Source organism: Corapipo altera, unplaced genomic scaffold (assembly GCF_003945725.1).
Source record: "Corapipo altera isolate COAL_440 unplaced genomic scaffold, ASM394572v1 44b, whole genome shotgun sequence".
NCBI lineage: Eukaryota > Metazoa > Chordata > Aves > Passeriformes > Pipridae > Corapipo > Corapipo altera.
The window spans coordinates 271,286-296,915 of record NW_020884932.1 but is presented as its reverse complement, the minus strand read 5'-3'; the positions used below and the strand labels follow the sequence as shown (position 1 = coordinate 296,915).

Here is a 25,630-nt window from a genome sequence, read left to right as displayed (position 1 = left end):
CTCCAGCCTGACACTGGCACTCACTCCTGCAGCTCTTGGGAAAGGCATGGGAGAGTTTTCCTGAAGAAAGCATGTGGTAGCAGGAGGCATGGTTCCCACAGGCTTTCTTTATGAATAAGGAAGTAACTCCCCCGTTTCTCTGAATGAGATTCAAGATCGATACCCTCAGGTCCAGGTAGGCTAAAATACCCATAATTGCCTGCCTGCTTACAGAGGAACCTTTCCAATGTTTTCTACTGTCCTCAGGTTCACAGGAGGTGAACAGTAGAGATCTTGAGTCAGCAGATGCCTCTGGGCCACGCAATTAGACCAAGGGCTCACAATGTACCCAGTGAGAGAATTTTTGTATCACTAGCAAATGATTTATGACTGCCCTTCTCCTCGAGAACAGCTTTCTTGGTTGTTAGTGTTGCTGCTAAGGAGATGTGTAAAATTCAAATCATAACAGAAGGGTAGGGGCTAATCCCACAGTCATCTTTCCAAATAGGATGCCTCTGGACTCATCCTTGGTTTCTTCCTAAAGCTTGAGATCAGAGATGAGCTTATTCCATTGCTTAGATTCAGGCACTGGCAGAACTGTCCTGCATCCATGTCTGTCGGCCTGCACTCCTGAAAGGCCCAGAGCCATGGCTGTCTCAGATTGTGTGAGGGACCATGCCATGGACCTTGGGAACAGACATTCAGATTCCATACTTTTTGAATGGTGGTTACTGGTAAATATCTTACTCTTTATAATATTTCATCTGACAACTGATTTTGGTCAATAACGTTCATCCCTGGCATTCCACAATTTTTACAGATGCACCTACAGCAGAAAGGAAACAACACATTCAAAGCCACGGACAGAAATCTTTTTTCTCTCAAGGGAGAAATGAAAATAGGTGCCACCATGAATGCAAAAAAAACCTCCAAAAGACAACCCAAAACCCAGTATGAAACAGCGTGAAACACAGCAACCCTTCCCCAGTAAACAGGCAAAGAGCTTCATACAAAGGAATAAGGAGCTAAATTTCAGTTCAGTGACAAAATATTACTTGGCAATATGAGGGAACATTTCTAAGCAAGCTAAAGTGTGTGCTCTTTAGGACCAAAACACTCTCTGTCATGACTGTGTAGCATTTGTGATGCTGAAACAAGAGTTTTACCAATATTTGGAACAAACTTTAATCCCTATAAAACAGAGTGTCACAGTTCTCACTCACACAGTGGATGGTCATAATTCCTCCATACCTACTAGCTTTAGATGGAGAATCCACCTAAAGAACAGTATTATCTCCACTGATAGATAATGAAACTAAGCAGAAGTGAAGGGATTTGCCCAAGGCAAGGGCCAACAGCTAACATTACTGATGTCACTGGGTACTTAAACCTTAGTAGAGATTTTCCTGTTAGTGGTTTTCCCTGTAGGGTCCATTTCTTCTCCTGTTTTCTGTAGACTAAGTCAATTTTGCAGAAGCTGATTTACTTCTTTTTCATGTGATTGCAGTTGAGACATGACACGATTCTCTTTTCAATCCATCTTAGAAATTACTCCAGACACCTGACACAATTGCCATCAGCAAAACACACCAACTTTGTGCTCCTAAATCAGCACCAATTAACAGACCAGCAGAATCCCTTCAAAAAGGCTATGACAAGCTCACAAGAACGTACTCCACCATGAACTGGTGGATTTTTCCTTTTCCTGAACTGCTCATTCACACCGACTAGGCAGTTAAAACTTGAGCAAATGTGAGCAACTTCAGATCAAAGTGGGCAAGAGACTGCAAAGCTGAGGAGCTTTCATGGAGAACATGCTGGTCCCCTCCTAAAAAAGCTTTGGTTTTGGGACCTCTACAGCACTATAGGAAGGGTGACACACTCCCCTTGGAGTTCCTCAGGGCAGAGCTTGTTCAGCTGCAACCCTGCCATGGCTTCAGAACAGGCTGTGAAACAGAAGCAGCCCAGGAGATACCCTTGAAATAGCAGCAGCGTGGGGGACTAACAGTGGGAGAAGCAAGAACAGAGGCAGCAGCTGTAGCACGGGTTTGCTCCTCTTCCCAAGGGAACACAGTCGTTTCTTACTGGGTCACGCCTGCAGAGCTTGAGAAACGCTAATTTTAAATTCCTCACAAAATACATTATTTTGGCTTAGTTATATTACTCTGCTGGGGGGGGCCCTGTGGCAGAAATCTGGAATGTGCAAAGTAGGCAAATACCTTAATTATGGCAACAGCAGATTTTTCCAAACAAAACTGCAGCAAGTCTCACGTACAGGTAAGTTACATCTACCAAAAAGGAAGGTCACAGCAGCCGAAAGTAAACTGTCCCAAGGTCACAGGAGCAAACACTGTAGTTTTTGGTCCTATTACTGTCAGAAAACAATGAAACATTAGGAAAACTACCTTTCTGTGAAATGCAATGAAAATAAATCAGACATTCACCACAGACACAAGGACTGGTATATCAACTATGAAGTTTAATTGATCTGTTACCGTCAGTTCATTTAATCAGAAGGTCCATTCACACAATACTGCAGTTCAAGATCCAGGGAAGTGATACCAAAATCCAATGTAAATTAAAAAGTAAATACACTTAAAGCACTGATCAGCAATCTGACTATTACTGAATGCTTTTTACCTAGCTTTTGAAAAGATTTTAACTGAGGCCTATTTAGAGAACCAGCACACAGGAGTATATAATGCATAATCTATGATATTTCTGTTCAACTATTTCTCACATCTTATATGGAGTACATGGTTGTTCCCTATGCAATGTATAAAATATTTAAATTAATTTGCTATGGGCAAAAAGTGGCTAATAAGCAAGTCTTTGGAATAATACAGGATTGATCAGCTATTGTAATAATGAGACAAAAGGGGCAATAACCCCAAAGGGACAATACACTGTGAATTAAATAATAGTCTACCTGATTATTTCCTTTAGAAAGTTGCAGCTGAAAACTCTAGTTAGCTTCTGGATGCTTCCTCACAGGATCTGTTTTCAATCGCTCAAAGCACAGTGAGTCTGGCGGATTTCAACCAGACCTGGCATAAGCTGGAGTGCTTTATTTGGTGTTGACTTTGCAAACAATTACATGTGAGAAACAAAGAGAGCGGGAGAAAATATAATTTTTTACAGTGTCAGGCAAAGATTATTTACCAAGTTTCACATAAGCAGGTGCCACCTACTCAGTAGATGGTGGAGCGTGCACTGAGAGCCACACACCAGCACAAACACACGCTCGCTCGAGCAGTGCCCCTCACATGTGACTCCTTTAGTCATCCTCATTCCTCCGTGTTTACTCCTTCAGTGACTCAGCCGCCAGCTTCATTTGCTGTGAGAGAAGAGAGAAACGAGAAGATACGCTGAGTACAGTGGCAGCAAGATGAATTACACAAACCAGCAAAATCTGAAAGCAGGGAACTTCCAAATCCTACTGTGAATAATAAAACTACACCAAAGAAAAGAGCTTGAGCTTTGGTACTTAAAAACGAAAAAACACAAGCCTGTTATGCATGATTTTTTACAGAAGACGCAGTTTTAACAGAGGCATTGCTTTTCCCACCAAAAGACTCAGAAAATGACGATGCAATTTGTATGTTAATTAAATATTTTTCTGATGAATAATGCCTTACATAAAACTCATCTGTTCTTAAATATTTAAGCTTTTAAGGGATTTTAAAAGGTCAAAGAAAAACTGACATTACGCTGCCCCCATCTCCCATCGCACCAGTCTGTTAACTGTTATTCAGTATTTCATTTTTTGTTGTTCCTTTGTTTTGTTGTGGTTTTTGTTGTTGTTGGATTGAACAAAAACAGCCTGTGACATAAGAGGGAGGTAGCAGACTGCTAGGGCAATATGTGTTATTTCAAATCCTGTTATTAACTAGTTTTGTTTTCATTATCTTAGGATGTCACCAGAAAGTTCTCTATGTGAAACCAGGATAACAATCCCAGGTGTTGAAAATATCTGCTGAGAAAGAGAAACCAGAGCTGCTCTGTGAAGCTTCTTGTTAGAGAGGACGTTTCATAACACAGAACTTGCAGAGGCAACAAGAGCAGAGTTTAAATTGTGCCAAAGGCATTTATCTCACACCACCTGGGGTTGTCATCCAAGGGTCTTGCAATGTCTGGAAGGCTGGAACCACCCTGATATACTAAGAAATAGTTACAATGACTGAAGTCCCCAAAGAAAAAGACTGAGAGACAACAGTTACAGGAGGGAGAAGAGGTGGAGACCAGCCCAAAGAACATGGTGAGGAGCAGAGGCAAGGAGATGCACAGCACTGCTGGAATTCAGGAGGCTGTAGGCTGGTGTCCAGCATCACTGCCTGCTTCGAGGCAATTCGGCAGGCGAGGAAAGAAAAAGGTCTGACACAAAAAGATGTGAGTGATCACATGAAGAAACAATTTATGCACCTTCCAGCTCCTAAGCAGCTGTGCAGTTTCTGTATCATCCCCTCAGTGGAGGATGGACATGTGCTACTGACCTGAAGTTCTTTCTTTTACATTTTTATACAAACGGCCTAGAACATACGAGCTACTAGAAAGACAAATACCAACTAGCACTATAAAAAAATTGGAAAAGAGGAAACTGCAAATGGACACTTTCATTCCATTTCTACTGCACAACATGGGATAGAAAGATGTTGGATGCATAAACACAGCACCTTCTACCTTCTTTTGCTGCTAGTCTGTGCCTGAACCCATTCCAAAACATTACTCTGCATGATAAAACACCTACAACAACTCTTCTTTACTATTTTTATCTGTATTTCCATGCCATCTAGAAGTGAAATAAAATTAGTTTGTGATACAAATATTTATATGCCTCTCCATAGCAACAATTCAGGAAAAAAAGCCATAGCTAAAGGCTGGAATACAGATTCTTCTTCTGCATCCTGATTCATTTATTTAAACAAATGTCTGAATAAAACTAAAGCATCTTTAATTAAAGTGACCTTTTCTTCCTACTGTAAAAACATAAAGATACAGAAGACAGCAATTCAATTAAGTTCCTGATTCATCAAATGCAAACCTAATTTTCTTATTTTAGAATGATTTTCTTAAATCCTGAGTGGTGTTGCAATTATATGGGGACTGATGAGGAATGCAGAAAACTGGAAAGGTATTTTTATTCTCTGATCTCTGCGGGGCTTGCCAAAGTCTGGAAAAAAACCAAGCACTTGACTATTAATGATGACTAAATGGTAATCTGTCCAAAACTCTGTACAAGCAGGACTACTGTAATTTATTTTTGAAGGCCCTCCTAATTTTAACTGAACTAACCTTATGCTAGGATTCTCTTACGCTGGCAATCTTATGCTATCATATTTAAAATATATGACATGAACAAACAATTTTCCAGCTTCTTGAGTAGGCCAGTGAGTAGAAAAACCTCTTAAAATAGCTTCACATGCTGGCATGGCACACACAGCCTGGCAAAACCAGTCCAAATGCAGTCACATATATTTCAGGAAATGAATCATAAGCCATGTGAGAACCCCAAGAGCTGCGTCAATAATTTCTTCTTTATGATTTCTAACACCAAAACATATCTGGCAGCACCTGGCAGCAGCAGGCTCCCCTAAGAGCAATCACTTTGGCAAGCAACATGTGGTGGCACCTTTAAACAGTGAAATTTTCTGCCAAGTTCAGGCTGAAGAATTTTTAAATTTTCTTTTACTATGAAAGAAAATGTTTTGTTTTAGTAGGAAAATATTTCTCTGAGACAACATATGGGAAAGGGAGTGTACTTTTTTTTCCCTGATCCTGAGAGAGGAAACTGATGAGGTAGCTTTTAAGATCACCTTTCCCAACAGGTTCACTCACAAACTGAGGGACTGAGTTAACTACTCTTCCATTAGAAAGACATTTCTTTGTAAGCTTTAAGTAATATTTTAAAAGTACAGAAAAAGAGGTATTAAAAACTTCTCGATATACTTTTCAAACCTACTAGCTACATTATGACAAACAAAGCTCAGTTGAGGGGTATTAAAAGCCTCTGACCAGAGGCACAGTTCAGATATGAGAGTTCAGAAACCGTTCTTCATTTATTATCAGCTGAGAGTTAACAGTGAAAGGTTTATCCTTACTGGTCTGGTTTACACAGCACCCTTAGCAACAGTAGCCCATGCAATAGGTAAGTGAAGCACATGTTTACACTATTATTAGTTTATTTTAGGGGGGCTATAATGTTGTTTATTCTAAAATTCTGCTGTTAGGAAATGCTCTAAATATTTATCTGCTGTAATTCAATAGATTTGCTATTTCCATTTTATTAAGTTTAAATTTCTTTGTAAAGCACATGTAATATAATTAGACAGTACTTCCAGGAGAAACAGCAAAAAACCTTCAATGTGGTTTACAAATAGTCTTTACCAATTACTTAGATTTCCCTACATTTCAACTTTACATTTTCTGAAAGGACTTTAATAAAACATAAGAGATACTTTCACACCACGAATAGAGTTGCATAGCAAGCATGGAAAATCAGGCTACTTCCTTTGCAGGCTCACAACCAGAAACATAAACTTTAATGTACAGGGTATTGGCTGTGGTAACTCTAAAGTTAGAGGGTCTGTGGAAGTCTGAACATGTGATTTAGTGCTATGAAAAATACTAAAATACAAAAATAAGTAGCTGCAAACATGAAATAACAGAAATACAGGGCAGCACCACAGACCTTAACTACAGCAAAAGCTGATGAGTCGCTGAGGTATTTCCCACTGGCAGTGCTAGGGCTCAGTTCAAGCCACAGCCTCACTGCAAATCCATTTACTCCTGCACGGCACGAGGAGGACCATGGCCCTCCTTATCTCCCAGCCCTGTGCACAGTGCATGGAAGCAAAGAGATGCTTTGCCCCTCGCTCTGCACAGCAGGGCTGCTTTGGGCAAGGACACTGCATGTCCCAGCACGTGGCTTCGCGCTGCCCCTGCGGCTCAGAAGCGTGTGCTGCCTCTCACAAACCCTATCTTGCAAATCCATCTGTGACCTTCTTTCTGCACCAGAGGATGACAGATAACCCAGCATTTCTGCTGTACCCGGGCTGGTTCCACACACACTCATAACCTAATCAAACATTCTCACCTTTCCTTTATGGTTTCTACAGGACAGCCAACATATAACAGGCAGCTAACAGTCTTTGCCAGTTTAATGTTGATTTATTGCCCTTGCTCAGCTGTGTGTCAAATGCTTAGAACACTGTTGTTTTCCACTTACGCTCAGATCTGGTAAGCCAGCCCCTAACTACTCTTAATTTTACCGCTGTGTGTGTTAATGCCAACTGACAATTCAACCACAAACTGAGGAAAACAATTTTAAAAAATAAAAAGCATATAAACATGAAAACCAACAAAACCAGGACCTAATGACTCACCAGTTTGATCCTTCTCCATACGTATACTCAACATACACGTATGTTTGTTCATATGAAGAATGGACATGTAAATAGCCTATTTAAATATAAGGAGACATGAAGGCAGATGTTTTTTATCAGCAAATCCATCTTCTGGTTTTCCTGTATACACCACACAGCACAGCTCATGAGCAGTTAGAAAGTGTAGAGTTACATGGTATCTTTTCCACTTTCTAAAATTAATTATAATAAGAAAACATGATGGATATATATTAAATGATTCTCTCCTAATGGTGTACAGTCACAACAAAGGCAGTTTCTTGGCTCTGTGTTGAGAACTGCATCAGCCTAATCTGTAAGTACCAGCCAGTTATGGAATAGGCAAATTAACACCCACTTCAAAACTCAGTAAGGTTCTTTCACATCTAGTATTTTATTCTGTGTTAAAGTTCAAAAACTTATTTAATGGAAATTTGTTCTCACTGATTATAACGGTGGAAAGTTGTGGTAACTTCATATCTAGAATCACAAAGCTTCCCTCAAGGTTTCTGTCTACGGCACTGAACGCTCTCTGCAGGGAATGGTGCAGGCTTGGGGTTACTTTTAAGCCTCATTTCTGACTCTGACCAGTTTTTCAGCAACCTGTTAGTTGCCTTAGCTGGAGATGATAACTGATGCTTCTTTACAGTAGTAATAAACAGCCTCTATACTAGCACACTCCTATTTATAAATCCCAGGACCACACAGCCATCATGTAACACTGAATGCTTATTTTCACTTAAGTCATCCAGCACAACCCTTCAGTCTTCTTGAAAGCTATTGATTTCCAGAGTACAGCTTCCCCCCTACTTCAGTACTGTGATAAAAGACTTGCAGGAACAATTTCGCAACTTCCTTATTTACCAGAGCCAGACCAACGGCCCTGTGATGCTGCAACCCAGTGGAAACAACTCTCTATAAAGCAAAGCCACACGTGAGCATTAAACAGTCAAATGAAGATTTTTGGTAAGGAAGTGAGAAGAATTTTAAACTGACGATAATAAAGAAACAAATGGTGAATTGTCACTCTCATGTGGACTCTGTAAGCAATTACAGTATCTTAACTTTTCGAGAATTGAGAAGTTACCTAGCACTGCACCTATTACTCTCCTTACTTCTAGGTTGCACCTGGAATATTGTGCCTAGTTGTGGGCCCTCCAGTACAAGAAGGATACTGATCAACTCCACCAAACCCACCCATGGAACCCAAGATGGGCAGGGAGTTGATGCACGTGCCCTGTGGGAAACGGCCGAGATACTTGCCAATATCTACAAGGAGATCAGCAAGAAGACTGAATCAGGGTCTTTGCCAAGGTGCACAGCAAGGGAATAAGAAACAAAGTGGTCATTAAAAAATAGGGAAAAAAACCCCAAAAAACCCAACAGAAAACATTTCACTACAAGGATAACTAAGCACTGCTATAGGGGCCCAGGGAGGTTTTATAGTCTCTGTCCACAGAGGTTTTCCAAGACCCAATGGGAAAAAGCCCCATACCACCCTGGGGTCTGAATTTGGTGCTGATCCTATTTTGAGCAGAAGGTTGGACAAGAGACCTTCTGAAGTCCCTCGCAGGCTGAGAGATTTCTGTAGTTGTTTCTGCAGGATTTGTGACAGGAAGTTTGTCTGGACTCACAGACCTAAAGTGGGAATCTGCTACAACAAAGAAAAGGTAACAGCAAAGAGTAAAAGAAATAATTCTCTTCTTTCCTTTCTTGTATGCCTAATTCAAGACAGAATACCAAGTACAAAGGCTGGCGCTAATGAAACAATAGGTTTGCAAAATTAGTAAGTGCAGAGTCAGGAAAACTTGCAGAATCACATAATATGTTCTTTGGTGTATCGTGCCTGATTAATAGCACTGTGAGGAACAGCAGACAAAGCAACCCCATTTGTAGTAGATTTTTTTTTCCAAGACTTTTTTCTGATCTACTTCATATTGTCTCTGATTTAAATTGCAAAGTATTAATTAATACTCATTACAATATTCTTACAGTATTAGTCACCCTTTGCTGAACCTTATTTTAGTTCAGTAGACAGTAAAAAAGTGTAGAAATAATAGTAGAAGTCACATTAGATAGTAAAGTAGTATTTTCTTCAGAAGTATAACTTATGTATTCTGCCCCTCAAAACATTTACATTATTTTTATCTTTGTTTAGTTCACACTTTTTTAAAATTAACTTTTTTCCACCATAACCGACCATGCAGTTGCCAAGTGCCAGATAAATACACAATGTTAAATAACATGTCTGAATGCCTAGTGAGGAGTGTGTGCTGGAATCACCCTCTCAGAATGCCAGCCCAGTCCAGTGGATGGCCTCCCTTTTCCCCTTTAGCTTATGCAATTACCTCCCATCCAATAAACAGCTGGTCAATAGACTTTGGAGTCAGAAGCTATTGACTGGATATGAAAGCAATGATGCAAAAACATCCAATGTGACATGACCTTGGTGACGTCTCAGAAGGGAGGGGAGGACTGTGCAGTCCCTCCAGATGTGTGCCTGTCACTCACACATTTCTGTAACTTTGTGACCTGGGTCACAGAGACATCACTACAGTTTAAAGGTGCAGTTGGTCCCCTGGTTAGCAGCACATCGACAATGTTTTAATGATTTCAGGGTAAGCTATGATACAATTTATTTTCTCTGGGGCTTTAGAGAATGCTAATTACCAGTTTGCAATTATTAGTTCCAATCAAGAGAAAATGAGTAAAACAAACTATTCTGCCTCTCCAAAGCTTATTCACTAAGCAGGATGCCCCTGAGCAGGCACATACCCTTTGGAAGAGAAATACCCAGCACCCTGAGTTTAACTAGCCCTCCGGACACAAATCCCTACTGTATGGATATGGCTGACACTACAGCCTAACTGCAGATTTAGCTGTGTTAGTTTTATACCAACTCCCATCTCCTTCCCTGGAGATACTCACAAGCTGTCTGGATGCAATCCTGAGTAACATGCTCTGGGGGACCCTGCTTGAGCAGGGAGCTTGGACTAGATGACCTCCAGCGGTTCCTTCCAATCTGACCCATTTTGTGGTTCTGTGATAGCAGTCAGCAGCCTGGCTAAGGACCAGATCACTCAGTAGACACTAATTTAACTCCTTAAGCTCACATCCCTCAGGATACAGGAGGGACAGCTGAGAAGCAGTGAAACCAGCGTCTGAAAAAACATCAGCAGCAAAGGACTCAAAGGTGGTTGGTGACACTGCGGTGGGACAGCTGACAGTCCTTCCTCCCCACACTTCTGCACTGCCAAGTGCTTGGGTGATGTCAAAAGTACACAGCTCACTGCAGTTTCTGGAGGATATAAGTTTCAGACTAGTAAGCAAAGCCATGTTAACTCTGTGTTTCCATTTTTCCCAGTTTAATGCCAGAAGAGACCTGCTGGGTTACAGACAGAAGCCACCCTCAAGTGCATAAACCCACATCACAGAGGCTTAGCCAGAGGAGACCACACAACATCTATTCCAGCGTTGCACATGCCAAAACCCACACAGTTTTTGCCAACGTGCCTTAACAAATTCTGATGTGCAAAAGGCAAGAGACTAGTTTAAACCATTTAATGCCACAAAAAGAACAGAGATGCATGAACGTGTCTGCTTGTAATCCATGCAACAGCAGGGAACAGACTGTGTGAAAAGCACAGTGTCTCCGGACACAGATGTGTTTACTGGAACTCAGGCACACAAAGCCCAACGCTCAAGTACCCAAAGCACTATTGCTCTGCCCACCCTCTGCTCTGCCAGGGGACACAAAGGCATGCCTCGCCTCAGCCCAAGGCCAGATGGTCTCAGTTATAACCAGCGTTCACATTTCTCTCTAAATTTAGGTTTTTTCAAAGAAACATGTAGTAAGAAGAAAAGGTTACCCTTCTATGCAGAGAATTCATTAGGTAATCTAGACTGGACTCAGATATGAAACTAAAAAACCAATTACAGCTATTATTTTTGGAAATTTTCATTTGTGACATAACTCTGACATAAATAAGCAGACAAACTGCAGGGTGCATGGCTGTCCTCTGTCCTGCTATCACACTCCAGTCACAATGGTGCAAGCACAAAATTTCCACCTCTTTCTTTTGTGGGAGTCAAGAAACTTCAGCCTGACAAATATGTCAGAGAAATCAAACAACTGAACAGTGTAAGTAGAATATAACAAAATACATCTGAAGCACAAACCTCATGTGGAGAAATCAGACTTCCACACTAAGTACTGTGCAGATACACAGGAAAAGCAATCACTGTTGTGAAGGACTTCTTTCTTACAGGGAATTTGCCTCTCCATTTATCTGCTCTATCAGCATAGAAAGTGAATTTAATTCTAAAGTTACTCTTACCACTACTAAAAAGAAAAACATTTTAATGCAGCAATGCAGGAAAAACTATTCAACATTTGGATTATTTGGTGAAGAAGAACTATTTTCAACTCTAAGAGTTTAACAGGCAAGGAATCCAGGACCAGCAACAAGGGACCTGCCAGGACACCTTATTTGTTGTCCTCCCCTGAAGAGACTCTCCTGCTCCAAGCACTTGTCCTTACAGTATAATTTTGAGTAATATTTTCATTCTTATTGTTCTCTTCGAAGACAAGATTTCTTCTACTTCCCTTGAGGGCTCTGCTCTTGCCTATTCATAGTCCAGTGAAAAATTATCAACACAGAGCTGGTAACCAATTGCCAGTTACAGTAATTTTATAAATGTTCTGAAGAAATCAATTCTACTGATTTTAAAGTATGCCAAAGATCTCTTTGCAAATACTTCCAAAACGGCAATGATAGAATTCCTTCTTCCACCAAAGGCACATGGGACGAGGCAAATTCCCCTTCTGCCAAGTACCCTGCTCCTTGGGAAGACTATGCCTTCTTGGAAAGAGACAAATTGTTTTCCTTTAGTTAAACACTGGGCCAAGCATGTGTATTAATTGGTTACAGGTTATTGATTTGCTTTTAAATATGTATTTAAGTTGATATCTGTCGGATCAGATTACGTCATGTACCTATTCAGGTAAAGTCAGTTACCCAAATTACTTATAATGGATTCATGGTTTGATCTGGCCCAGGAAGTTCTTGAACTAAGCACAGGCAGAGGATGGGGAAATATATGTCATCCCTGCTTTTCACTCTGTCCTAGACATCTCTGTATTGCCACTTTGGAAGCTGCGGTAGCCCTACACAGATACACACACGTACACAGAGGACACATCCAGCTTATTAAACTTGCCATTTTCATTGAAGAGGCACAACTGAACACGAAGCATTACTCTCAGTGTGCTACAAAAGACTGTCTAATAAGCAGGTAGGAGAGTCAGAATAAACTTTAAATTAGCTTGCACAGGTATTTTGAAAATGAGTAAAAGGTAGGCTTGGTAGTTTATAACTGCATTTCTTCAAAATGAGTAAAGTTATAACAGTGACATAGTCCTAAATTACAGGTATGGCAATATTTAGAAATTACTCTGCTAAGCCTGTTGCAATTTTAAACAACCTAGCAAAGGGTAAAGGTCTGGTTTCCTTGAAGGCAATGGCAAAGTTCTCATTTACTTCAGTGAAACCAGACTTCCTTCCATTTATACATTTCCTACATTAGGAGTGAACAAAATGTTTTTTCCCTTTTTCCCACAGGTAAATGGGAAGAAACTTTCTTTGCTGCAGGTTATTCATCACCTTTGTTTTGAAGTGCTGTAGCACTCAACTGGCAAGGCTCCTCTCCTCCTGTCTGCTTTTTCAGTAGAAAAACAAAGTACTCCTATGTGCTACACGGATGTGTTGCTGCACTCATCAGTACTGCCAAGCCCTGGGCACTCTTCCTCTGTAGCCCCAATTTCAGACCTACTTGCACTGCTATCAGAAACCCTAACGAAACTGTGTGGGTTTCTGCCTCTAATACCATCAGCAATTTTGTTGTAAAGCTTTATGAAATTCCTTTGCAATAAAGAGCAAATTAAAGCTGTATAAGAGCTACTATTTTCAGGCTAAAGAGATATGATATTTTAAGCAGCTTTGTTAATATGAAGATAAAACAGTGATGTGGAGATATGCTGAGTATTAGCATGTATTCTGTTTCTGAGATCTGCTTTAGCGCCTTTGAACACCCTATGGTATTTAACAGGAACTGCAGAAAAATATTTTGAGATGAGGTCTAGATTGGAAAAAACGTAGGAATGATTTCTGACTATATAATTTTATTATTTTCATGCCTTGCCAACCCCATAAACCCAGTTTCTCCCTGTTAATTTAAATTTTGCGCAGGACAATACATAAGGGCATAAGCAGAGTACCTGTATTATATAAAACACATGTATATTTGTAAGTATTGATTTTAATAACATCACAATTTTTAGGTTTAGAACTTCATGTTGAAACTGTTACCTTCTAAACAAAACCTGAGTAATTGCAGAAAGGGGCATGCATACTGCAATTACTCTTTTACTTCTTCAACATGAATCTTCTGTCTATGCAGCTTTTCCATGCACAGAGCAAGTAAATTTTCATACACTTTGGTAACACTCCTTATTTTTTTCTGCTTTTTAATCTCCTTAAAGTATTTTTGCTTTATTAAAGCATTTTACTTCCTTTTCTTATCTATTCCTTTCTGATTCCCTTCCCTCTGTTCTACTGTCCTAGTTGCACCCTCTCCCTTAGATTTTTACTTCCAATTTCTTCAGAGAAATCATTCTCTTCTAATTCTAAATTCACAGGTGGGTGAGGGTCAAACTTACTGCCAGCAAAACTGCCAAGAGGACTAGCCCTGGAAGCTGGCAGCTTCCTGTTGGGAAGAGAGCTGCACTTCTCTTCCCACTCCCATCATGCTGCCCTGCTTTACAGGAGCGGTGGGAAGGAAAGGAAGGGCGAAGTACCGCCAGCACAGCCCCACTTTGGGGCACTGCTGAGAGGGGCTGGATAAAGCCTGGCAGCAAACTGAAGCCTAGAAATAAATGTGTGGAACAGATATATGCAGCTCCAGTCCAGCTGCTGTTCAAGACTGACCTCCTTCTTTTGCTTCAATGGAAATTAGAGCTAATGGTGCCAGCTTCGGCGTGCACTGAGGGATTAACTATTGTGATTCATGTTCAATTGCCACACTAATTCTATCAGACCTCAAGGCTTGGCCTTGAAATATTTGTTATATGTTGCAAAGTGCTTTTACTGGATACCCTGGGTTACCAGTACCGTCACATTCCTATTTCTCAATTTTAATCTATCACAACAAACTCATTACCTAGTATGCAACCACAAACATCTAAAATAATTTCTCTTTAACACATTAGCTGTAGCACATCAAAACTGTCCGATTGCTATAGAAACACTGTACAACATTACCATTTGTGAGAAAACATATGTTGTCTTGCAAATTTTATGGTAAGACCTCCATAAAATAGGTTGTTATATCTGCCAAACCAACCATATTTTAACAAACATGCCAGTAAGTGCTGTGAAAGGACTCTAAATAAATGCTGAAGACATCATATGATTTCGCATCAGTAAAGTGAGTCAATATTATCCAGTGAGTCACCTAGCTAATTCACTGCAAATTTATGTGATGGTATAAGATGGAAGGTGAACACACATTCCCAGAGAACCTTCAGGGCAAATCAAACATGCAAGCTGGGACAGGACAAATAATTACAAAATATTAACAAGCTGCAGAAATCCATTTTCTGCACTTTGCTCTTGATAATATGTCAGTGCTCATATGCTCCTGCTTCCTTCTTGGCACTGGAAATAATCCAAAAGCAAAGAGTGAAAATTGCATATACCATTGTATGAGCAACAGAACTGCAAAAGCCACGGCCATCAGTTACATCATTTTCTAAAATAATAAGAATTCACAACCATGGCAAAACATTTCTTCAATAAACTAAAGCAAGTATTGCTTACATACCAAAAAAGAGAGCGTATAATTTTCCCCATTAATAGGAAATAATGGTAATTATTAGTGGTGTAAGGAAATACAGCAAAGGAAAAGAGTATGAGGCTGTGGTTTACAATAAAGCAGTGTAAGAGTGCATCTACAAAGGAACTGAATAGCATCCACACACACAGATGCTCGTTCTCTCTCTCTCTCAGTGTGTACCTGTATACTGCACCTATCTATTTATCTATATATATAAAATAAAGAAAATGCACTCATAAAGAAGACTTTAACGATGCTTGTATTTAAAGGGGTATTATCAACAATATTAATGGGAGCCTGTTAGGTTTTGGTTTCCATGTGTTGTTTTTTTAGTTTTGTTACCTTGAAAATTCTCCTCCTGATGCCTTCCTCATTTGTAACCTGAGAAATTCAGGAACTGGTCAATATTGCTACCAGAATGTTATAGGGAATTCACACTTTAGTTTGGCAAAGGAGTTTTTCAGCAGATAGTATATCCTAAAGACTAATTACCATAGAGCATTAATTTAAAATATATATGTTACTCTATATTACTCAGTATGAACCTCATAAAAATAACCTTCAAATAATTATATTTGAATTTTGCAATCTTATTAACTTTTGATCAAAGAAACATACTCCACTGAAACTGCCATCTGCTGAACTCGCTTCTTGATTTTGTTTCATCTTTCTGTGACATGGGAATAATCACCAATACTACTGGGAAAAAATATATAAATAACACCTTAAATAAATTTTCTCTCTTATGAAATCCGCAGGGGTTTGACTAAAAAGAAGAAAAGAGGTCTTTGTCCTGTGTTAGTGAATTACTCAATCTCTTTTCTTGATTTCTGCTGATCAGTGAAAAATTAAAAGAGAAAATACAACTCAGAATTACTAAGATTATACAGATGCTTATGCAACAAAGTGGAAGCTACACAGTGGAATTAAAAATAATCCTGGTTTTGAAGCAGCACATCTTCTTATTGATGAGATAAGCTTAATACTAATTGATACAGCAAGAAAGCAACTGCTCCCATTAGCAGTTGCTCCAAAGTTTTAACTGTTCACTACGCTTTTATACACTTCTCATGGAAACAACAGGATTGACCACTCCTAGGGAAGTAACTGGATGAACTAATTAATGTTTTGGTCTAATAATTTCAACATCACCTCCTTAAAAACAAGTAAGAAAAGCTCTGGGTGTGTCTCACCTGCAGAAGAAAGGTGTCTTTCTGCCACATGTGAATCTAATTTAGCCACTTAAGAGTTTCTCAGCCTGGAAGACCAGCTAAATTCTGGGTTTACTCAACAGTACTTCCATCCACCCAAACCCATCTGTCTTTGATTTCATTAAGATTTTACCTCACTCACTACTGGTTACCAAATGTTAGCTAAAATATGGTAAGAACAGACTCTTCTATCTCCTCAAAGTAGAACAAGCTTTTTCAAAAGACAGACTGAATAATCTGATAGCATCTATCAAGGCAGAAACAGGAAGGACCAAGAGCCACAAGAACCTTCTCTATTTGGTAAATTTGGTACTCCTTTTTATATATGAGTACTCTTACCTTTTGAAAAAATCCAACAGCTCAAGAAGATGCTGGTAATAAACCTCATCCCCTTTGAGGGGAACAGACCTCCTTAGTTATTCAATTTATTTCAAATTATTCAAACAATCCAGTAATGCCTGCTTTGTTTTGGGCAGTCCCACTCTTCCAACAGCATGTGAAATTGTCCTTAAACATCTAACGCTGTGTTGCTGCCCAAGCTTGTTCAAATCTTCATTTTTTTTCCCTAGGTAACCAAAAACAGCACACAGGCAGAACTGTACAGAGCTTTTGGACCAAGCAGATGGTGACCTGTACCTGCAGCACAGACATCCAAAAAGACCTCTGGGCCAGGAACTTAGCACTTGAGCATTTTTATAGAGAGCTAAGGCAACAGAAGTCTTTATGTGTCTAAGCCCTCTAAGTGCTACAACTATAGAAACACTGCAATGTAAATAGTTACCTAACACACAGTTCTTTTCTCTCAGTGTCTGACCTGAACATGAAAAATATGAATATTAAATATCTGAATATTAAAAGCCATTCTGGTAGATGTACCGTCTCCTACATGAGGATTACCAAAATAGTTATGAAAACTTTTTAAATCCTGCAACTTTTTCTTATTTCTTTCCTATCAAAAGCTATGGGGTCACTATGCCTGCACGTCTGCTAAACCTTCAAAATATTTTCTCTGCATTGAAATTTAAACTCCTCCTAACATGTCTATGAAGGAACTATAATTGGTCACATCTCTGAAAGTTTGATCAACCAATCTGGACAACATTAGAGTAATGTCACTCAAAATAGCACCACATTTTTTCCCTGGCTTATTTGGAAATGGTTTTAGTATTATCCCCATTTATCTGGGCATCAGATGTAATTGGCCCTGGTCATTATGTAAAATCTCTAAAGAATTATAGACTGGCTTTGGTTGGAAGGGATCTTAAAGATCATCTAGTTCCAAGACCGCAATGGGCAGAGACACCTACCACCTACCCAGGCTGCTCAGAGCTCCATCCAGCCTGGCCTTAAACACTCCCAGGGTGTCCTGGGGCATCCACAATTTCTCTGGATAACTGTTCCAGTGCCTCACCACCTCCACAGCAAAGAACTTCTTCCTAATATCTAATCTAAACGTACCCTCTTTCAGTTTGAAGCCCTTCTCCCTTGTCCTGTGTCGTGGGTTGACCCTATGACATGCTCTTGTAAGAAGTCCCTCTCCATCTTTCTTGTTGGCTCCATTCAGGTACTGGAAGGCCTCAATTAGGTCATCCTGAAGCCTTCTCTTTTCTAGGATGAAAAAAACACTTGCTCTGTGTAAGGTGATATAGAAAGGCCACACAAAGGATAAAAAAAGCCTCCTGATGGCTTCCTGAAAAACCCCTGCACCTGGGGAGACATTCCCAGAAACTGACAAAAGGATTAAAACGAATAAAGGAGTGACATGGAAATAACACACCCTTTTTTCTTGAACATCTTGGCTGCTGGGAACTCAGGAAGTGGACCCTTGGGCCTATTTCATCTGTCTACCATCACCCCAAAATTAGTTTATTGACTATAGCCACTCAAACTGCCTAAGGAAAAGGTATAAAAAGAGACTGGACATAAGCAAAAACGGGGGAAAAATTCCATCAACTCTGTGGAGGTAGTTGATGGGCTGCCTTTTCTCCTTCCACATCTGGCGACACCTAGAAGGTGAGACGTATTTTATGCACACTAATTACTTGCTTTTAAATAACTAGAGTTTACTTTTGCTTCATAGTAGTCTTAGTAACTTGCTTTTCTTTAAAGCTTGTGCTTAAGTTTGTAGAGTTGTTTTATGTCTTTGTAAGTTGCTTTTGCTGTAGCATGTGTGCCTATGCTTTGCTTTGTTGTTATTACTGTATAGCTTAAGTGTGTTTTTGCAGTTAGATCTTATTCCAGACACAGCAAACCCCATTAATTGTCACAAATTTGTATTAATAAACGTGTTATTTCATGAACTGTTAGAGTGAGTCTGTGTTTAGTTGCTGACAGTTTTGTTGATGGTGAAATAACTCATAGGAGAAACCTGCTGAGGGGTTTTTCTATCACTGTTAAGTGCAGTCCTTATATAAGAAGGTATCAAATGTCCTGATCGTCTCAGTGAATCTGTTAAGCGAAGGGTTTCATTAGGTGAGACACCTAACAGACTATTTTGGACATTAAAAGGCTTTGATCTCCTGGGGGGGACAGTGATAGACAAAAAATAAATTAATACAGGTTGGACAGAAAATTCATCTCTTCTGCCCCTTTTAATGTGACACTCTGGTATCAAACACTTGCTTTCATCTTTAAAAGAAAAAGTCCTTGTTTTATCATCTTGAACATCTTTGTTGCTTTTTCCTAAGGTTTTGGAGTGGTTGTTTTTTTCCTCTTTTTTTTCTCATAAATACAGATAATTACTCTCTGCACCTCTCCATCCTTTCTGCTCAACTGTCCCATTGATTCATTCCGGAACTTCATCTGGGAGATGTCCCTTTCTGGCTTGTACTTTTCTTCTGGAATAAGCCAATACCCTACCAAACTTTCAGTGTCTGATAAGGTAATATTTTCTGGCCAAACAGGAGGTGTTTTCAGTATTCCCTCCTCCCCTCTACTCCCTCTAGGAGGGATGAGGGAGAGGACACAGAACGGCAGCACTTTTCAATTGAGATGTGCACTATCACAATATATATTGCTCTGGGACAGCTTTGCTCCAAGACAACAAAGGTAGATAGTACAGCTATAGCTCATTTCTACACACACATTCCAACCAGACCTCCCACCTGAAACAAAAATTGAGCCAGTAGAGCTCCAACCTTGGAATATGAATGATAATATCACCTGAGGAAACAGATAAAAAGAAGAAAAAAAATTTTTCCTAAGAAAAGAAGGGAATCAGACAAAAAATTCATAGATTGGCTATGTAGGCCTAACAAAGACTCCAGAACTAAAGCACTCTCAAAAAAAAAGCCTGTAAATGAAGAAAAACCAACCAAACAACCCAAAATCAAACAGGGCAACTCAACTATTAAACTTCAGATTCTCCAAATCCTTCTTAGAAAAGCAAATCTTATTGTTTTCAATCAATTTTGCAGGATTTACAGCCATAACAGTGCACATTACATGCAATAGGGTGAATAACCTAGCAAACCACAGAGGCGCAACTGCTCTGAAATGATAGCTGAAGTTTTACTTGCTGTCAACAGGAAAGAAAAAAAAAGGAAAAAAAAGGAAAAAGAGTATTACAGAACCTTAATTTATAAAATGTTCTATTTGTTTCTAGCCCTGCTTTTCCATTTAATTGTCATTTATTTTTCTAAAACTTAAAATACAATAAAGCTTTAAAAAGTATCTGTCCGAATTCAGTTCTTTTGCCAGATATTTTCCTCTTGGCTTCTCTAATCCGTTTTATATGAGCTGGCATCTTAAAAAGCATGCTTTGGTATGCAGAGCCTAACAGCACCATTGAAACCTCCTGACAGCCTGTTTCTCAGAAGGAAAAAAGACATTATCTCCCCAAAAGATCTGCTCTAAACAGTGTTCTCTTTTGCACAGGAGCTACCTTGCATCCCATGCCCTGTTACTTGTAAGTCATACAGCTGCACATCAAAGAGAACCAATGCTGAGAGTACATATAGGAAAACTTACTCTTTCAGTTAAGTATAAAGCTATTTATATATAATGGTGTGGTGCTTTCATGCACATAAATTAATTTTGTTTTTTATGAAAATTCCTTCTAAATATTGGAGACTTCAGACTCTTATTAAATAAACACAGAGCAACAACATAATTTTGCTTCTGTAACAGAGCAATACCAAGTCTGATACACATGCAGTGATGTATATAGGCCTGTCTACAGAAAACTACAGCATATGCACTGTGATTTCAAAAAGTTTCTAGCAGATTATTATATTGTGTTGACAGAATGCCATTCACTTCAGGTTAATACTTATTTCAGGAAGAGAAGGTTAAAGGAACTCCACTGTTGTCTACTAGCTAAATTTCCTTAGAACACATTTGAGTACTTTATAATCTGTTAAACATACAACATTCAAAATCCCACTCTCTGTATGTATAATAAACCCCAGTTATTTTCAGCTTGTCAAAAAAATAAATATTTCTTGCAGTTTTTCCAGCATAGTGTGTAATGAATTAACTACACACTAGGCACTAAGAATCTAAAGCATTCACCATGCTAACTTAAAAGGACGCTGAATACTAATTGAAGACTGACATGCTCTTTGACCCTAACCATTTTTCTTTGAACATAAAACCTCTCTCATTTCCCAAATGTCAAACCTTGCTGCTTTTCCATAGAAGTGTATGACACTTCAAATGCAGCAGAAATGCTGTGTTTATGATGCTCTGCAGAAGAATGAAAGAACAGGCAGTGCTTGTATGTTGACTGTTGCAGACATTCAGGTAAAAAAAACCCAAACCCTACATCCTTCATTAACACACCAGGCCTCATTTGCTTCACATTTTGCTTGCATATTGAAAAATCCCTCATGTTAGTGTGACTAACCTTCTTACATTAATTTCTCACTGTTTAATTACTTCACAATTCAATCATTTCATAGTTCAGCTGCTGTTTCAATGAGATGGTCTCTAACAGATTTGCTGGCAAAGTGAACTACATGTAGGTTCTGGCCAGAAGGGCATTTTCCTCAATCGTGTGCTAGAAACACAAGAAGTAAAGAGAATGTGCAACTTGATGTAAAGAGAAAATGCAATGGCAATGATTCAATTTCAAGCGCTTTATGACGTATTATCCTACTCAGAGTTTCTCAATTCTCTAAATATCTGCCTTCCCCTCAGGTTTTGTACATACATCGAATGTCCCCCGACAGGAAGACTAACACATGCCATCCATTCACAGTTTCACACTGCAGGTGCATATTCATAACAAAGGACAGTATGAATACTTTATTGCTTATTCAGTACCTGAAGAGTTTATGTATGCCCTGTCCCCTCTCACTAGGCTAAAAAGGACTTGGAAGTAGGTAAATGGTAAATTTGCATACCAACAAAACACTTCTGACAAGTCCAGTTATTAATGGTAGCTTCCTTTCCTCCCTTCAATGCCTGTCCAAACGATCATTCACACTGTCACTGACTCAAAGCACAGTCCTCCCACATATTCACAGTTGATTAGGAGTTAGATTTGAGAGTCTTTCAGCTGCACAGCTGACACAGGACTGCCAAGAAGAGCTTTGCTTCTGGATGTCTCTGAAAGGGCAGAGTTTAGTAATAAGGTAGCAAACAAGGGGGTTACTTTTCAGATGCCTGAAACACAGAATTTTCTGTGAGCTCAACAGTGTAATTCCAACACTGATGGGTGTACCTGGGTAACTAAATGCAGGCAAGTATCTCATTGCAAACTGTGATGAATTGTTACCCTGTTAGTTTCCTTTGTGATACATTTATATTGAGTATAATTATCTTGAGTAACCAAAACATTAAAATTAAATAAAAAAAAATCTCAAGCTCAAGTGTGTTCAAAGCACATGTTTATCCACATTGTAATAGGCATCTGCACAAGCAAATAAAAACCGCAACCATACATCCTGAACTGAGAGCATGTATTACTATAGAACAATTATTAAATAATAATTCTTTAAAGCTCAAGCAAGTCTCTGAATTTCAGTGGTGCTCAAAAACTATCTCCTAAAGTCTGCAATTTTCACAGTGACAGCACATCTCTTTAAAATCACCGGAATTAGATGTCAAAAGGTCCAGGGCCACTAAGCAAGGGACCACAAAATGACTGTCCAGCTATGAGGAAATTTCAACAGAAGTCATCAATTTGCAGAAGTCTCAAGGATACCAAGCTCCTCTTCATTTTATGAAAATCACTAGCTTGGTATGAAGGGAAATCCAAGTCTGTCATTGAAAAGAGAATTGTAACTCAGAGTAGCTGCCAGTTGTTTAATCAGGACGTGCGCACAGCTGTCTTTAGGCTCAGGAAAGATAGAACATAAATCCCGAGGAAATCAGGCTTCATTAGTTCTGCTGCCTATAAGCAGATTGTGTGCAATGTGAGAACATGCAAATGGAAAAGTTTATTGTATAAGAAATCAGTCCAATCTCCTTCACAGCATCTGACCCTGTATAGTCTTGAAAAAATTACTTTTGTTCCCTTCCCTGTTTACAACCTGCATTTATCAGAGCTCTGACATTTCCACTGGTCTCTCAGCATACAGGTGACTCATTTTCTGATTCCTTTTTATTTTTATCTAAAAAAGACTGTAAGATTCTATATCCAAAATACCTTCTTGCCCCTTTTTGTCTCTAAATGAAAGTTATTGTGCTATTTGAGAAAGCAAGTAGGAAAAAAGAAATTTTAGGGCATTTTTAAAGAAGAAAATTAATGCAAGCATATGACAGAGGGAAACTGTCAACCACAATAAAAATCAGAGTAACTACAACTTACTCCTTTGATAAACTTGAAAATACTCATAGTTTATAGAAATTTAGCTCTCCAAGGAGCCAGGAGAATAATATCTGCCATGGCAACCAAACAGAGCAGTCTTCTGGTACCTTCTGAATGAGCATTTAGGAGGAGATTAATTCAATACTCGCATGATGAAAGGGCTCTTGAGATCCATAACTGTCTCCCACAAATTACCCTTATTGTACAACTGGATGTTTAGAACAGATTGCACATTATCTATATTGAACTAGAGCTTTCACAGCAAATTTATACGAAACAGATTAAGCCCACATGATGTGTCACACTATTTTTCACCCACTCCTTTCAGGGCATTTATTAAAATGGGTATTTTATTAAATGGATTGTTGCAGTTTTGCAAGTTTCATTTTTAAGCTTATTTATATTTAGAAGCTACTGTAAAGCCTTTTTACTATGAAACTTTGAAATTTCTGAAACATGTAAAAGCATAAAAAGCTACTACAAAATTTACAATATAGTTTGCAAACAGACTGCAAAAAGGCTGCCACATAAGTGACCATTACAGTCTTTGTTATACATTTCATGCTATTTTGAATTATAGTAAATTCAAGTGATGACATACCTCATTTATATATGTCTTCCTATTTATATATATCAAACTGATTTCCTTATATTGCATCCAATCATACCGTACAACATACAAAACAGAAGAAACCTGGAATAAAACAAGACTTAGACGGCAAGCACATTTAGAAACAATTACAGGATAGAAGAGCTAGTCAGCTACTCTTAGGAAAGTGGAAACATGTGTTGTCTCTTCTGAGCCCACTGCAAGCTCTTCTCTGCAGCCCAGCAATGCTCAAGATGCAGTATTTCCCTTGCTGTATTAAGTGAAGAGCTTTCCAGTTGTTTGCAGTAATAAGTAACACCTGGATTGCACATTCTGGAGGATGTACACCCAAAAAGTAGCCTTTGCCAGCCTGATATTGAGGATGAAGATTATAAATAGCACTGATTCAGTTTTGTATTTGGCAACTCCAATGAATGAAAGGTGAACTTTTCAAAAATTTCTAAAGGTCACATACAATCTGTAGTGATAGACAGTGGAAATTAGACGCTTAATCCATCACCATTTCTGAAAATTCCACTTTGGCTTTGATTACATTATCATACATTATTTCTGCAAAATCCCTATCTTCTTTGCAACTAGGAAACAAAAAGTAGTGAGTGTAATTACAGTTTTGAAGATCCAAGACTTACACAGAACTACCATTTATTTGCAAATGAGACAATTCTGAATCTACGCTACTTAAGTATAGATTGTGCTCTATACTGTGTATGGAGGAGCCCTGTATCCTGAATAATAAATAGCATGTAAATCAAGGAACAGCAGTTAGGTTCTAAGCAAAGAAAAAAGTATTTACCTTGCCATCAAAACAGTGAAAATAAAAATAAATTTAGGTAAAGCAACATCACTCACTGAACATCACATAACTTAGCACAGACCGAGGTAAGAATATTGAGTGGAATAAAAAGCCAGAGCACAAGGAGCAAAATTGTGGTTTGGCAAGTTCCCTTCCACTTATTACTTGTCATTTTAGTTCCATTTTACAACCAGTGTATCATTAACAAACCTTCAGTCCTCACTCTGGTACTGATAATTAATGCTGTTATAAGTTTTAGAAGGTCTTTCAAAACATTAGGCATTTTTAAGCATTCAAACATCACCAAAAAAAACAAACAGCCTTTGGGCTAGGTCTCTTGAGAGTGAGATGCTCTCAAATCTAATGGAGTTGGGCTGATTATTCCAGCTAAAGACTTTAGTGTTTTTTTACTCCAGTAAAAAGTAATGAAGTGAAACAGATTTGTACATTTCACCATCTAGACTCAACAGGAAAGCTGCACAGGTTTTAATACCTGTATTTTAGAAAACAACTGAGGCTTTCAAAACCATTATAACTATACCACTCCCAGAAGTATATCTGTTGATTAATAAACCTCCAAAACAAACCAATCTTTCCGGTATAAAGAGAATTAAATAGGTTACAATTTCAAGCCAATATATTTCCAAGGAATTAGAAACCGTAATTTGAAGATTCTGTCTCAAAGGATTTGCAGAACTACTTACATTGTTGAGTAAATTGCTTCTCCCCAACAGTACCGCCTCAAGATCATTATTTTCTAAAGCTACTCTTCACAAACAAACAAGGCAAATCTACAAAATGTGGTAAGATTTTGAATTTTCAATTCATGAAAGAAAACATGTAACCAGAGAGCAAAGAATCATTCACAAATATGAAACCTGTCACAACACCAAATTCCTCTGTCTCCATGTCAGCTGAATCTGAGCTTTTATGCCTGCACTCATCCCTCCCTCTCTTCCATAAAAAAACCCCAACAACCATAAATGTTAC

The 25,630-nt window shown here is 38.8% G+C and overlaps 1 protein-coding gene across 2 annotated transcripts in view; it reads right to left on the bottom strand.

Moving 5' to 3' along the window:
- Positions 1-2,435: 2,435 nt before the first annotated feature.
- ANO10 (anoctamin 10) overlaps positions 2,436-25,630 on the bottom strand; it is a 124,953-nt gene continuing 101,758 nt past the window's right edge. For both annotated transcript variants that reach the window (XM_027659427.1, XM_027659428.1), the window contains exon 13: positions 2,436-3,316. In XM_027659427.1, coding sequence (XP_027515228.1) covers positions 3,281-3,316 — 36 coding nt within the window. In that variant the 3' untranslated portion in view covers positions 2,436-3,280. The remainder of the gene's footprint in view (positions 3,317-25,630) is intronic.